The sequence below is a fragment of the Myotis myotis genome, unplaced genomic scaffold, assembly GCF_014108235.1.
Source record: "Myotis myotis isolate mMyoMyo1 unplaced genomic scaffold, mMyoMyo1.p scaffold_m19_p_5, whole genome shotgun sequence".
NCBI lineage: Eukaryota > Metazoa > Chordata > Mammalia > Chiroptera > Vespertilionidae > Myotis > Myotis myotis.
Genome location: NW_023416357.1, coordinates 13,023,801 through 13,037,673, shown reverse-complemented (window position 1 = coordinate 13,037,673; position 13,873 = coordinate 13,023,801). Strand labels below are relative to the sequence as shown.

General features: G+C 39.6%; 1 protein-coding gene across 7 annotated transcripts in view; it reads right to left on the bottom strand.

Annotated features, from left to right (window-relative positions):
- The window catches only part of MARCHF6 (membrane associated ring-CH-type finger 6), a 69,284-nt gene that overhangs the window by 5,608 nt on the left and 49,803 nt on the right, over window positions 1-13,873 (bottom strand). For 4 of the 7 annotated variants that reach the window (XM_036309143.1, XM_036309148.1, XM_036309145.1 and 1 more), the window contains 5 exons: window positions 9,965-10,161; window positions 7,705-7,839; window positions 5,334-5,423; window positions 1,636-1,768; window positions 250-385 (listed from right to left, as the gene is read on the bottom strand). In XM_036309143.1, coding sequence (XP_036165036.1) covers window positions 250-385; window positions 1,636-1,768; window positions 5,334-5,423; window positions 7,705-7,839; window positions 9,965-10,161 — 691 coding nt within the window. The remainder of the gene's footprint in view (window positions 1-249; window positions 386-1,635; window positions 1,769-5,333; window positions 5,424-7,704; window positions 7,840-9,964; window positions 10,162-13,873) is intronic. The other 3 variants (XM_036309144.1, XM_036309149.1, XM_036309147.1) reach the window with 3 other exon arrangements.

Sequence of the window (13,873 nt, the reverse complement as noted above, 5' to 3'; positions counted from 1 at the left end):
GTACACCAGTTGAAAAATCACTGATCTACATAAATGACAACTCCAAATTGCCAGTTGCTCAGTACAACAGTTTTTGATAATGCTATTTCACACCCTCATCCAATCTGTTACCAAATTCTATTAATTCTACCTCAAAATATATCCAGAATCTGAGCAATTTTCCCTTTTTGATTCATCACATTAGGCACAAACATTAACAAGTGATAAATCTTAATATGAGTGGCTAAATGTCTGGAAGTCTAGACTTACTTGTCATTTTTAATATGTTCATAAAGGCGCTTAAACTGGCGGACCTGGAATGACAAGATCCCCATCAATACCACGACCATCAGTAAGAATGGATAAATCCGCCGGTGGACCAAGTTTTGCATTTCCGCAGTAACACCTGTAAAACCAAAAAAGGAGAACTCTAAGTGTATATGGAATGGCAGTGAAATAGAAATATGTCCTTTCACAAAGAAGAGGGGACTGGTCACATATAAAATGAAGTGAGTCAACAAGTGAGATCAAACTGGAGCACCAGGAGGAGCCTTTGAAGTAAGCCTAGGAGCTGGATTATGTTCTAAAGGCCACAGAGGGGCCAAAGAAAGGATGTTCATTAAAGAGAAACAATGAGATTCATTCTTTTGAAAGTCACTGTGGCCGCAGTATAGACAATGAATTAGTTGTCAAAGCAGGGAAACTAGACAGAAGGCTGTTGATGTTAAGGTGAGAGATGATGTGCAGCTCAAGGAGCCATGGGTAAGAGTGCCAGAAAGGAGAGAATGGGTTTCAGATGTTGGGTCAGTGGGACTTGAAGACCATTTGAGTATGGAGAGCAGAGAGCCTCAGGTAACGTGAATGCCCTTCAAGGTTTCTGAATCATGCAACTTGATGGATGATGACACTAGTCAGTATGAGTAAATTCATAAGAAAAGATTTTGAGAGGGAAACTTTGTGCTTATAATTTTGAGCATATGCTGGGTTTAAGGTCCTGCGGGGTTCTTCAGTACAAAATTGATCATTTCTAGTTGATGAATTGTAATAAATTAGCATCTCCTCTTGGGTTTTCCTTTTATGCTAAAGAACTTTTTTAAAATTAATTACAACATGTCCTTAATTTTATAAGTCTGTGATCACAGCACTTCTAGTTAGAAGACAACTTGAAGGAAATCTGTTCCTGCCTATTTTGGGAAGAGTGTAAATATCAATACTTTCTCACCTGCCTAGCGAAAAACAAAACTGTACCAAAGGCTTTATGATCCTCTTAATCTTGCTCTGAGTAGTCAAATTAAGAACAATAGTTTCTTGAAATCATTGTTTTAGCTGGGTTTATATTTACAAATAAAGCATTTGGAGCCAGCCAACCTATGATACCATGTGACAATAATGTAACAATGTCAATAAAGGTGTTCTCTCACCGAGCCCACGTGACTCAGTGGTCAAGTGTTCAAATTTCTGGTCGGGGCCATATTCCCATGTCTCGGGCTCAATCCCTAGTAGGGGGCATGCAGGAGGCAGCCAATCAATGATTCTCTCTCATCATTGATGTTTCTACTCTCTCTCCCTCTCCCTTCCACTCTGAAATCAATAAAAATATATTTAAAATAAAATAAAATAAAGGTGCTCTCAAGTTCCCCAGCCAGCATTACTCACCTAGTAAAGGAACAACGCCAGATGCAATGACATAAGGTACACACAGGGACAGCAAGAGCACAGAAATCACAGGCGCTGCCAGTTTACGAATGATATAGTGAAGATCAATGTTTCGGATGCCATTTGCATAAACCTGAAAATGGGGGGAAATATGAGAACGAGAAGGCAAAACAATTCCTCCAAATTTACAGAGTAATCTCTACTGAATCCATGCTGCAGGGAGTTGAATCTACGAGCCCCAAAGGATTCAAACTGATTATTTTTCCAAAGTCAAGGCAAATTCTGGGACACAAACATAAGTGTGGTACCCACAAGTTTTTAAAGAAATGCATTTACCTCCTTATACTTTGCAATTAACTCTAAGATACGAAATAATAAGACACTAATCTAGAATCATAACTACGCTAGCTTTGATCTAGACAATACCAGATGGCAACCAATAATATTAGTTTAAGACCATATTAACTTCAAGTAACTCCATAAGTCATTTGTTACCATTTAAGATTGCATTTATTTTATCTGAATACTAGAGGCCTGGTGCACGAATTCATGCATGCGTGGGGTCCCTCAGCCTGGCCCGACTGGGAGGGGAAGGGGGAGATTGGCCGGCCATGGGAGGTGGCTTTGGGAGCACCCTGACCACCAGGGGGCAGCTCCTGCATTGAGCTTCTGGCCCCTGGTGGTCAGTGCACATCATAGTGGCTGGTTGTTTGCCTGACCAGTCATAATGGTCGCTTAGGCTTTTATTTATTTATTTATATATAAATATTTATATATAGATATATATTTATATATATATATATAGATAGATATATATATATCTCCTATCTAATAAAAGACAAAAAGGGTAATTAACCGTACCTCCGCTACGCTTCCCATTGGCTAATCAGGGCAATATGCAAATTAACTGCCAACAAAGATGGCGGCCGGCAGCCACGCAGCTGAAGCGAACAGGAGGCTTGCTTGCCCCAGTGATGGAGGAAGCCAAGGTTCCCCGCCTGTTGCGGCCCAGCTCTGAGCTACGGAAGCAACAATGTTTCAATTATAGAAGCTAAACAAACCTCAGATACCTGCTTTCAGCGGGCCGCGGCCTCAGAGCTGGGAGCGCCAGTGACAGCAACAGAGTTTCAATTATAGAAGGTAAATAAATCCCAGAATAAAAAGAAAAAGAATAAAAGGAGAGGCTGGGAGCTTCAGTCGCCCACCAGCCTGAAAACGGCCCTCAGCCCCTCACCCAGGCTGGCCAGGCACCCAAGCGGGACCCCCACCCTGATCCGGGACACCCTTCAAGGCAAACCAGCCAGTCCCCACCCATACACCAGGCTTCTATCCTATATAGTAAAAGGGTAATATGCAAACTGACCCTAACATCAGAGAGACTGGGAATGACTGGACACTATGACACACACTGACCACAGGGGGCAGACGCTCAATGCAGGAGCTGCCCCTCTGGTGGTCAGTCGCACCCACATGGGAGAGCTCTGCTCAGCCACAAGCCAGGCTGATGGCTGCCAGTACAGCAGTGGTGGTGGGAGCCTCTCCTGCCTCCTCAGCAGCACTAAGGATGTCTGACTGCAGCTTAGGTCTGCTACCCGCTGGCAAGTGGACATCCCCCAAGGGCTGCCGGACTGCCAGAGGGATGTCTGATTGCTATCTTAGGCCCAATCCCCCGGGGAGCAGGCCTAAGCCAGCAAGTGGTCATCCCCCGAGGAGTCCCAGACTGCAAGAGGGCACAGGCTGGGCTGAGGGATCCCCCCCACCGAGTGCACAAATTTTTGTGCACTGGGCCTCTAGTATATATATAAAAACCATGATAAAGAACATGTTTCTGAAAAGCTTGTATAAATCAAATTTTAACAAACCAAAGATACTTTATGTAAAAATGTAATATAAAATTATTCTACAGTAAATATTTTTTTTTTTTAAATATATTTTATTGATTTTTTACAGAGAGGAAGGGAGAGAGATAGAGAGTTAGAAACATCGATGAGAGAGAAACATCGATCAGCTGCCTCCTGCACATCCCCCGCTGGGGATATGCCCGCAACCCAGGTACATGCCCTTGACCGGAATCGAACCTGGGACCTTTCAGTCCGCAGGCCGACGCTCTATCCACTGAGCCAAACCGGTTTTGGCAGTAAATATTTTTTAATTCAAAAATTTCTAGAGCATTTCCATAATCTTACCCAGAAAGTTCTACTGAATAGTACTGCAGAGGAAAGAATGGATGAAAGAGGGAAAACCTTGGAAATAATGGGAAACAAAGATGGCATGCAGAGGACAAAATGGCTAGAGTGATGTTTCTGTTTTTCCCTAGCACTTCAACCTCACCTTGCCCACAGTCACACTCCATCCCTCAGGAGAGGGCCAGAAAGAATGGCAAACTGGATTAACCCCCTAGAGGTAGCTTCTAATCCCAAAGAAACCTGGTTAACCCAAATGCATTTACACTCATGTTGTAAGGCATCCTAGTGTTTCTCAACCATTTTAAACTTACACATATGTATGAGAAAAGAAAGCATCAGAGAGAAAATATTACAAAGATCAACAGTGCTTCATAGCCTCCAGCGGTGATTAAACCCTTATTCTCCATACTCCTTTGCAAGGGCAAAGAAGTCTTACCTGGAGACACCAGAGTAGAGTGGCCCGCACTCCTACCATAAATGGGTATGCTGCCATGCAGTACACAATCCAGCTCACTTTAGGGCACTTACAGAGTAAGCCCACACTTAAGTGATACATGCAAACACACAGTAATTCCCTGGCTCTCCTCACCCCCACAAATCTCCAGGTATAGGGATTTTTTTTTTTACCATTTTCTTGTGCAGACTGAGCTGGAAACGACTGCCCTTTATTTCCTATATATATAAAGTAGGTGCACCTTTATTGCTACAGAATTGTTAACACCTTATTTATTGAGCACTGGATAAGAGTTTTGTCCACAAGAACATTTTCTAGATAACTAAAATTTAAATAAGCATCAAATCTGTTATGTTGGCTATTTTGAATAGAAATCTTCCTAAAATGAATTGCATATTTCCTAGTCTTATCAGAATACAGAAGCACAATCTCTTTTTCAAGGTTTTATCACCACAATCACCTTATTATCTGATGGTTCCATAAACTCTTAGGGGCTACATAGCTAGAATATTCCCAAACAGCTCTAATTTTGTAATTTATTATTTTTTCTGCCTTTTATTTGTTGCCTTGCACAATAGCTTTTTCCCTACTACAGGCTTAGAAAACTGAACAAGCCTCCATCAGAACTCCGGCCCTGAAAAAAAGCACATGTGCTAAATTTTGGCTTTACTCTGGATAAGGTTCTAGGTACTTTAAGCCTGGTTAACCTTTAGATAAGAGAAGTCTTAACAGTGGATGATGAAAATTCATGATGATGAAAGAGCAAATGACTTCTTTTTAAAAAAAGAGTTATATGCTCATTAAAGAAAATGTAGAAAACTCAGAAAAGGTGAAAAAAGAAAAAGGAGTCCCATTCACTACACATAATCATGATTACTCCCAATCTTTTTCTGAAAAATGAGTTTGCTGCCGAAACCGGTTTGGCTCAGTGGATAGAGTGTCGGCTTGCGGACTGAAAGGTCCCAGGTTCGATTCCGGTCAAGGGCATGTACCTGGGTTGTGGGCACATCCCCCAGTGGGAGATGTGCAGGAGGCAGCTGAAAAATGAGTTTGCTTACCTGCTCAATCACAGTTTTCAACCACCACTGGGGACCCATCAATGTTATAGCTGCAATAATTTTGGCATGCAGGACTCCAAGTGCCCAGTCCTAGGTTAATAAAAAAAATATTTAACATATTTTTGCTGTTCTTATTAGCAGTAAACCTAACACAGAGGCTATGTAATTTTCTTAATTATTTCATTTCAAAACAGAAGTCCTGCAGGATGAGTAAGAGTTTTACAGAAGACTAACATATGCTGGAAAATATAGGAATTCTTTTCCTCAATGACTCAAGTATAACATTCCTATTAAAATCATTCTTGTATCTTTCAGAAATCTACTTTATTTTCCCAAGAGAAGTAGGGAAGGTATAACATTAATGGAGATTTCAAGGAGCAAATAAATAAAATAGTGCCATGATTTTATTTCATCAAACCATTCTTAGGCTGTTTTATTGGCTTTAACTGAGCTGATTATGTCAACATGTAGAGCCATGTTTGGCCTAGAGAAACCCCCAAAGGCTCCCAGACAGCTTCTAGCTTGGTGCCTTCACAGCTCTACTGAAGTGTTACTAGAACCTCCGCTGCCACCCCAGGCTCCTCTCCCCGTGGGAAATGCCTCATTGAGGAGGTCCACAGTTCACTGAGGTTCAAGCTCTTTCAAGACCCACTGCTTTTCAGTGTTTTCCCACAGCAGAATACACCACACTAGTTCCTCTGCTGCATTCCTCAGTCTCCCACCAATCAGCAGCCACTTGATGCAGGAAAGGCAAGGAGCTTACAATCAAGAATGAAAAAAAAGCAAGTTGTTCTGTTTTCAAAGTTCAGGGTTTTAATATTAAGGACAACATGCTGCACATGTCTGTGTACAACTTGGGTTTTTCCCTTATTCAAAAACGTATCTGAGCCCTGCCGGATAGCTCAGTTGGTTAGAGCATCATCCTGACACATCAAGGTTGTAGGTTTGACCCAGTCAGGGCACAAATACAAATCAACCAATTAATACATAAATCAATCTCTCTCTCTCTCTCTCTCTCTCTCTCTCTCTCTCTCTCTCTCTCTCTCTCTCTCTCTCTCTTTCTCCCTCTCCCTCTCCCTCTCCCCCTTCCTCCCTCCCTGCCCCTCTTTCTAAACTCAATACATAATAAAAAAAAAAAATTAAAATTTTTCAAAAGACATCTGTGAGATACCTATATCAAAACAGACGGGTCTGCTTCTTCTTTTTTAAAAAAATATTTTTAATGATTTCAGAAAGGAAGGGAGAGAGAGAGAGAGATGGGACATCAGTGATGAGAATCATTGACTAGCTGCCTCTGGCACATCCTACACTGGGGATGGAGCCTGAAACCCAGGCATGTGCCCTGACTGGGAATCAAACCCGTGACCTCCTGGTTCATAGGATGACGCTCAACCACTGAGCCACGCCAGCCGGCTCTACTTCACTCTTTTAACTGCTACAATGAATTCCAAAGTAAAAATTTACTACATTTTATTTAGTCACTCTATTAATGGACATCTGGGTTGCTTCTATTTTTTTTTTTTTTTTGACATTATATAATAGCAGAAAAAGCCTTGTTCTTGCCTCCTTCTACACTCACATGTGTAAATGTTTCTTTGCAGCAGATTCTGAAGAGGGAAACTGCTGGGTCACAATATATAATCATTCTTAAAATTGGATACTTTCAAATAATTCTCCAAGGCAACGATGTTGGGTACTATCAAGATCACGAGAACACACATGTAACTGAACAAGTTGCATTTACTACTCACTGAGGTGAGGGAGAACACAGAATGGGGAACTGGAAATGCTTAATAACAGCGTGTTAGGAAGGGCCTGATACAGGATTTCAGCTTATATGAGTTGATGTGGAAGGATTTAAGGAAGCAGGGCCTTGCTCTGTGGCAGATGTTATTAGAAAGCAGAGGATCTATAATTGGGTATCTTAATAAATCAGACTGAGGAACAGGCTGAGGATAAAACTGTATTGGTAATGAAGCAGCAGGCAGTCAATGATGTTTGCTGGGACTGGGGATATTGGTTATTTTTGTGGTTTGGACAATATTCATGTTTTACCTGTGTTCAGACATGATTACAGCAGGGTCTTGTTTTGTCTTGATCCATCATGGTCAGAGTGACCTTATGTAATGCTGACATTCTGTAAATTGTTGATGCCTAACAGAACACCAAGTCCTAGCTCATAATGCCAGGCCAGCTCCTGGATATTGACCTGCCTTATTATTTTCAATGCTGCATCTTGTTTAACACTAGGAGGCACATACTATCTGTTAAGGAGTCTTTCTAAACAAATGCTTAAAATCACTTAAAAATTAAGGATTTGTCTCATGACAAATCTGTATAGAAATATCATGTACAAAAGACACACACTTACCTGCCATGGGTAAAAAAGGGGAGTCTGATCCAAGGGAACCCTCAGGGGGGCAACAATAACCAGCTCAAACAGGAGTCCTAGAAGGAGTGGGACAACTCCAGCCAGCAGCACCGCAACTATCAAAGTCTTCATTATCTATTAGGAAAGCAAAAGGCCATGTCATTAATGAAAGTCTTTCTGACTTTTAGCCAAGCTCTTCATTCCATCTAAAAGTTTTTCTTCTTTGCCCTTATGTCTAACAGAATGAATACATTGCCTTAAACTTACACATACTGTATGCTACATATTTAAATGAGATTTGTATAACTATAAAAGCTCAAGCTATAATGAAAACATTATATTACTATGCTTTGTTACTACAAAATTATAGAAATTTCATTTTTATCACATACTAGAGGCCTGGTGCACAAATTTGTGCACCAGTGGGTTCCTTCGGCCTGGCCTGCGGAATCGGGCCAAAACCAGCTCTCCAGCATCCCCTGAGGGGTCCCAGATTACAAGAGGGTGCAAGCCAGGCCAAAGGACCCTACCAGTGCACGATCTGGGCCGGGTAGGGACTGCGGGAGGGCTCCAGGGCGTATCCAGCTCATCTCACTCAGTCCTGATTAGCCAGGCCCCAGCAGCAAGCTAACCTACCTGTCGGAGCATCTGCCCCCTGGTTGTCAGTGCATGTCATAGAAACTGGTTGATTGGTCGACTGTCTGCCCCCTGGTGGTCAGTGCACACCATAGCGAGCAGCTGAGCGGCCTTAGCATATCATTAGCATGTTACGCTTTGGTTGAACAGACGACCGGACACTTAATATATTAGGCTTTTATTATATAGGAGGATATTAACTAGGTGGCTGTGCTGTTTTTCCTCCATCTCATTCTTAGTAGTAGGCTTTTGTTTGTCTAAGAAAAACTACTGATTGCTCCAGGACTCTGATCCAATGGTAACCCACCCACAAGCTGACCTATGACTCCCGAGGTGGATTGGTATAGGAAAAGGGCTCGGCATAGTCCTAATTAAAGTAACTAATCAAGCAGATCAAAGTGGCTCCATCTGGAACAGTGTGGTCCAACAGAACTTACTATAATAGAAATGTCCTACATCTGTATTGTCCAGTACGGTAGTCATTAGCCACATGGCTACTATATTAGACAACGCAGCTCTAGAATTTGGACAAAGTGGTAAAATGAAAAAAAAAAAGTATACACAAAGAGAAAAGAAGAGATAGGATGAAAGAGCCACTATGAAATCCTGACAAAGGAATCAGTCTTTAAAAAGTGGCATTGATGTCTGATGACCTCCCTTTTCTTAAGACAGCCTCTGTGAGTACAGTGGTAATATGGTGTGCTTGAAGACGCAGTACTTGCTCCTTTAAATGGCAAATTAATGATTTAAAAGAATATCAAATGAAAACTAGAATTAGGTGGTTTTTACATTTTACTAGTAAATATAGTTAAGTGTCTCATTATCTTATGGATTAAATAGCAATTAAATCCCTTCACTCATAATATATAATGAATCTCTTATTCTTTTCTTTCAACATTAATATTCAATGGGTATTAAACTTTCACTGAAACCAAAATATAAATCAGATCAAAACAAGAGTTGGTTATACAAATGAAAAGGCATAAGCAGTTACCTAAACATATTATACCAGGCATGGCCAACATTACAATCAATAAATTGCCATACTTGGACCATTATCTTACAGTGACATTTTCCCCCATCTTTGTGGCAATTAAGTTCTTTATTGAGAGGAAAAATTTCCATTATTTACTACATTTTCACATTGGCCAAGACATTCTTGAATTAGCCATATATTGTGTAAAGGAAATGAATTTATCTGAAAAACTGACTCAATCCTGAAGTCAAGACTTTACATATTCAAATAGATCAAAAAAATCAAATTTTAGAAAAAAATACGATTAAAGAAAATTTCTACTTAGATTTATTTCAAATTCTACAGAATACCTTTTTCCTTAAAAAATAATCAATCTCCAAATTAAACTTTCTAATTCTATTATTTACTCAAGAGCCTTACTGGATCACTTAATAACATGATTTTCTTTTACCTCTCAAATACATTTGGCTGTGGTTCTTAGAATGAACTAGAAAGCTACTATCTTAAACGGACTATCCCTTTTAATTCAAAAAATAACTCTCTTGATGCTATCAGGATAATGAAGAAACAAAGGTGAAAAGAAATTTTTAAAATAACTGAAAAATATCCATTATTCCTATTAGATCAGTCTTTATTAGAAAAACCTACCATAAGGGACCACTCTTTAACCTTCTGGAAGATCACTCTTCGTCCTTGGGGCATCCAGGCCACCAGCACGGTCACTGCCCTTATGGTCAGCCAGCAAACATAGAGACCACAAGCAGCTGTGTAAAGCTCATGGATTTTGGCAGACCCTGTCCAAAACGACATTAACCAGCGGCCGGCAAATACTGAAAATAGAAAGGCTGATAAATAAGACATTGGCTACAAAAAGAGAACTACCATCTTAATGTTAATGGTATTTTATTGGTATTTTCAATCATTTTAAGTAATTAGTCAAAAGATAATACGTTTTGTTATATTACTGTCCTCATTAAAAGCAAACAAACAAAACAAAAAACCTCACATCTGAAGAACACAATGATCTGATTAAAACACAACCAAGACACAGCTAATCACGGAGACGACCTCTCCTGTGACATGCATTCTGACTTGCCATGCCAATTACTTGTGCTTTCGGGACTGAAAAAGCTTAAGGGGGTTGTTGTTTTCACTGTTTTTATCACAAAATGAAATCATTATGCACATAAGACAAAAGTTAGAGAATTTATTTTCTATTACTTGTGCTGTCAATACTTTTAATATTTAGAAGCATTACAAATAATTTAGAACAATTTTATTTCAAATGACTGTCTAGACAGAAAACTAAGTTTATTTTAATAAGTCGGCACAATAACATTTGAAACATAATAACCAAAGAATGTCATCTTAATTTTCTTGGGAAAAATTAGGATCTAAATATACTGGGAACTTAGGAAACAGATTTGAAAGTTGTATTAGGCACCGGTCGCCAACCTTTCAGACTTCACGGACCACCGGTTGGGGACCGCTGGTCTAAGGAATAGCCTCAGATACAGTTATCATAAATAAATTCTACAATGTACTCACAAAATAAACCTAACTCTCAAGCAAGATCATTTATTTAGTAATGTTCTTTACATTGTTACTTCTTAATAAGGCTAGAGAGAACAGCAAGACCCAAATTTACAATGCATTTTTCTATAAACTGATTTCTCCTTAATGTAAAACTGTTATTTTTTTTCTTTTTTTTTAAAATATATTTTATTGATTTTTTACAGAGAGGAAGGGAGAGAGATAGAGAGTCAGAAACATCGATGAGAGAGAAACATTGATCAGCTGCCTCCCGCACACCCCCCACTGGGGATATGCCCGCAACCCAGGCACATGCCCCTGACCGGAACCGAACCCGGGACCCTTCAGTCCGCAGGCCGATGCTCTATCCACTGAGCCAAACCGGTTTTGGCTATCTGTTATTTTTGAATTCTAAAAGGAGCTAGTGGTTGTCCTGAGCAATTTCCATGTACTATCATTAATCCTTCTTACAATCCCTCAACATAGCTACTACTTCCATTTTGAAGACTAAGGATCTAGGCTCAGCAATAGAAGCTTGCCCAATCAAGCTCACATAAGGGTAGAGGCTGAATTTGAACTCATGTCTACATCTCTTGACCACTGAAACCGCAGTTTCCAATCAAACTAAACCAGCTCAACTGTCAAGTCTTACAGGACATAATGCTGATAAACACACTTCTTTGCAGCCTTACAAATGGCTTGGGTGAAAGATAATTTCATTTTTAAAGACAAATACCTGTAAATGTTACATAACATGAACACATTTGCATGTTAACTTAAAGATATAATAATCATTGATAATTCTATAAAAATGTCTATATATATATTTCTACTACAGGGTTTTTTTCATTTTGATTTTTAAAAATATAAAGGCCACTTTCTATTCCATGCTTCATAAACTCCTAAGCAAGTGTTTTTGAAAGGACAGGGTTAGGTTTTAGGTTGTAGTTACCATCAATTAAATTGCAGCTACAGAAAAGTAATCTATGGGAGAAATGGCATCCTCACCACCTTAAATGTGTACTATGACACTAAGCATTTCTACGATTAAACAAAACTGCATTTTTTCCACTAGATGACGGGACTGGATTAACAGGGAAATATTTTGTTAACAATCTTTAATGAAATTAAAAGTACTTTTATTGCCAAATTCAAGTACTAAAACTAGGTTTCCCTCTTGCTAACTTTTTCTTAATATCTCTGATAAAAAATGTGAAAATGAAGCATAAAAATGATAAATGTAAATCGTTCAAAGTTCAAAAACTAAGTTTTCTCAGCATTATGTTTACATTACACCCAATAATTAGTTAAACTTTGTCATTTTAACAGCTGTGATGAGTAGTGAGCTTAAAGAGCAAAGTTCTAAAGGTGGAAAATTATTATGCAGAAACAGTAAAAAAAGAAAAATCTCGCCCTAGACAGTTTGGCTCAGTGGACAGAGCGTCGGCCTGTGGGTTTTATTCCAGTCAAGAGCAGGTACATAGGTTGCAGGCTCCTCCCTGGCCAGGGCCCTAGTCGGGCTCATGCAAGAGGCAATCAATTATGTGTTTCTCTCACATCAATATTTCTGTCTTTCCCTCTCTCATCTCTCTCTAAAAATCAGTGGAAAATATCCTTGGGTGAGGATTAAAAAATAAATACATAAAAAGAAAACGGCCCTAACCGGTTTGGCTCAGTGGATAGAGCATCAGCCTGCGGACTGAAAGGTCCCAGGTTCAATTCCAGTCAAGGGCATGTACCTTGGTTGCGGGCACATCCCCAGTAGGGGGTGTGCAGGAGGCAGCTGATCGATGTTTCTCTCTCATCGAGGTTTCTAACTCTCTATTACTCTCCCTTCCTCTCTGTAAAAAGTCAATAAAGTATAATTTTTTAAAAAAAGAAAAGGAAAAATCTTTATTTTTACCAGTTTAAGGTAAATCACAATTCCTACAGATGTGAGAGAGAGAGAGAGAGAGAGAGAGAGAGAGAGAGAGTGTGTGTGTGTGTGTGTGTGTGTGTGTGTGTGTGCAAGTAAAATTTTCTAGTTGCTCCTTCATGGCCTTAGCACTCATGGGAAAACTCAAGTACTTACTAACACAAATTTGATTTACAAAATTATACTGAGTTAGTGTTATAATCAAGATACTAACTCAGGCCCTAACCGGTTTGGCTTAGTCGATGGAGCGTCGGCCCTCGGACTCAAGGGTCCCAGGTTCGATTCCAGTCAAGGGCATGTACCTTGGTTGCGGGCACATCCCCAGTGGGGAGTGTGCAGGAGGCAGCTGATCGATGTTTCTCTCTCATCGATGTTTCTAACTCTCTATTCCTCTCCTTTCCTCTCTGTAAAAAAATCAATAAAATATATTTTAAAAAAAAGATACTAACTCAGTACACATGTATATGCTTTACAAGAGCTCAACATTATCTTCCACTTAATGATTATTTAAGTGGCTAACACAATATCAGTACAATCTGGAATTTTCTGGTTCTCTATAAAATTGGGAGGGTGGGGGCAGCAAGTGTTCCTGCCACTTTCTGTCACTAGATTTGGGGCCCCACCCCATTTACCCTTGACTTCCAGAGAAGATGACAAACTATTTATATGCATCCACAGCTTCTTATAAGATTAAGAAATTTTTTTTAACTGAAATTTAAAGTTGAGTATTTGTGAATACCAGACGATAAAAAAGTTAACAGTCTGGCTTCATAAAGGTCTCTATCAAGAGCATGCAGTGGACTGAAAAGATAACTACATAATGAGAGTAAACGTAATTAACAGCAAAAGGCTTGAAAAAAATGACTTAAGTCACACAGCTGACTTTTTGAAAACCCACAGTAATAAGACAAGTCCATGAAAACCGAGTGGATACACGTACTTGACCTCCAAAAATGAATCACAAATTATATCCTGACTTTGTACCACTGTGCTCCAATACAAAGGAGTCTGATAAGATGGAGAACCCTAAATAGATCAATATCCCATATTCAATCAGAAATGAAGGGAAAACTATTTCAATTTTATATCTGATGGTCACATCTCAGCAA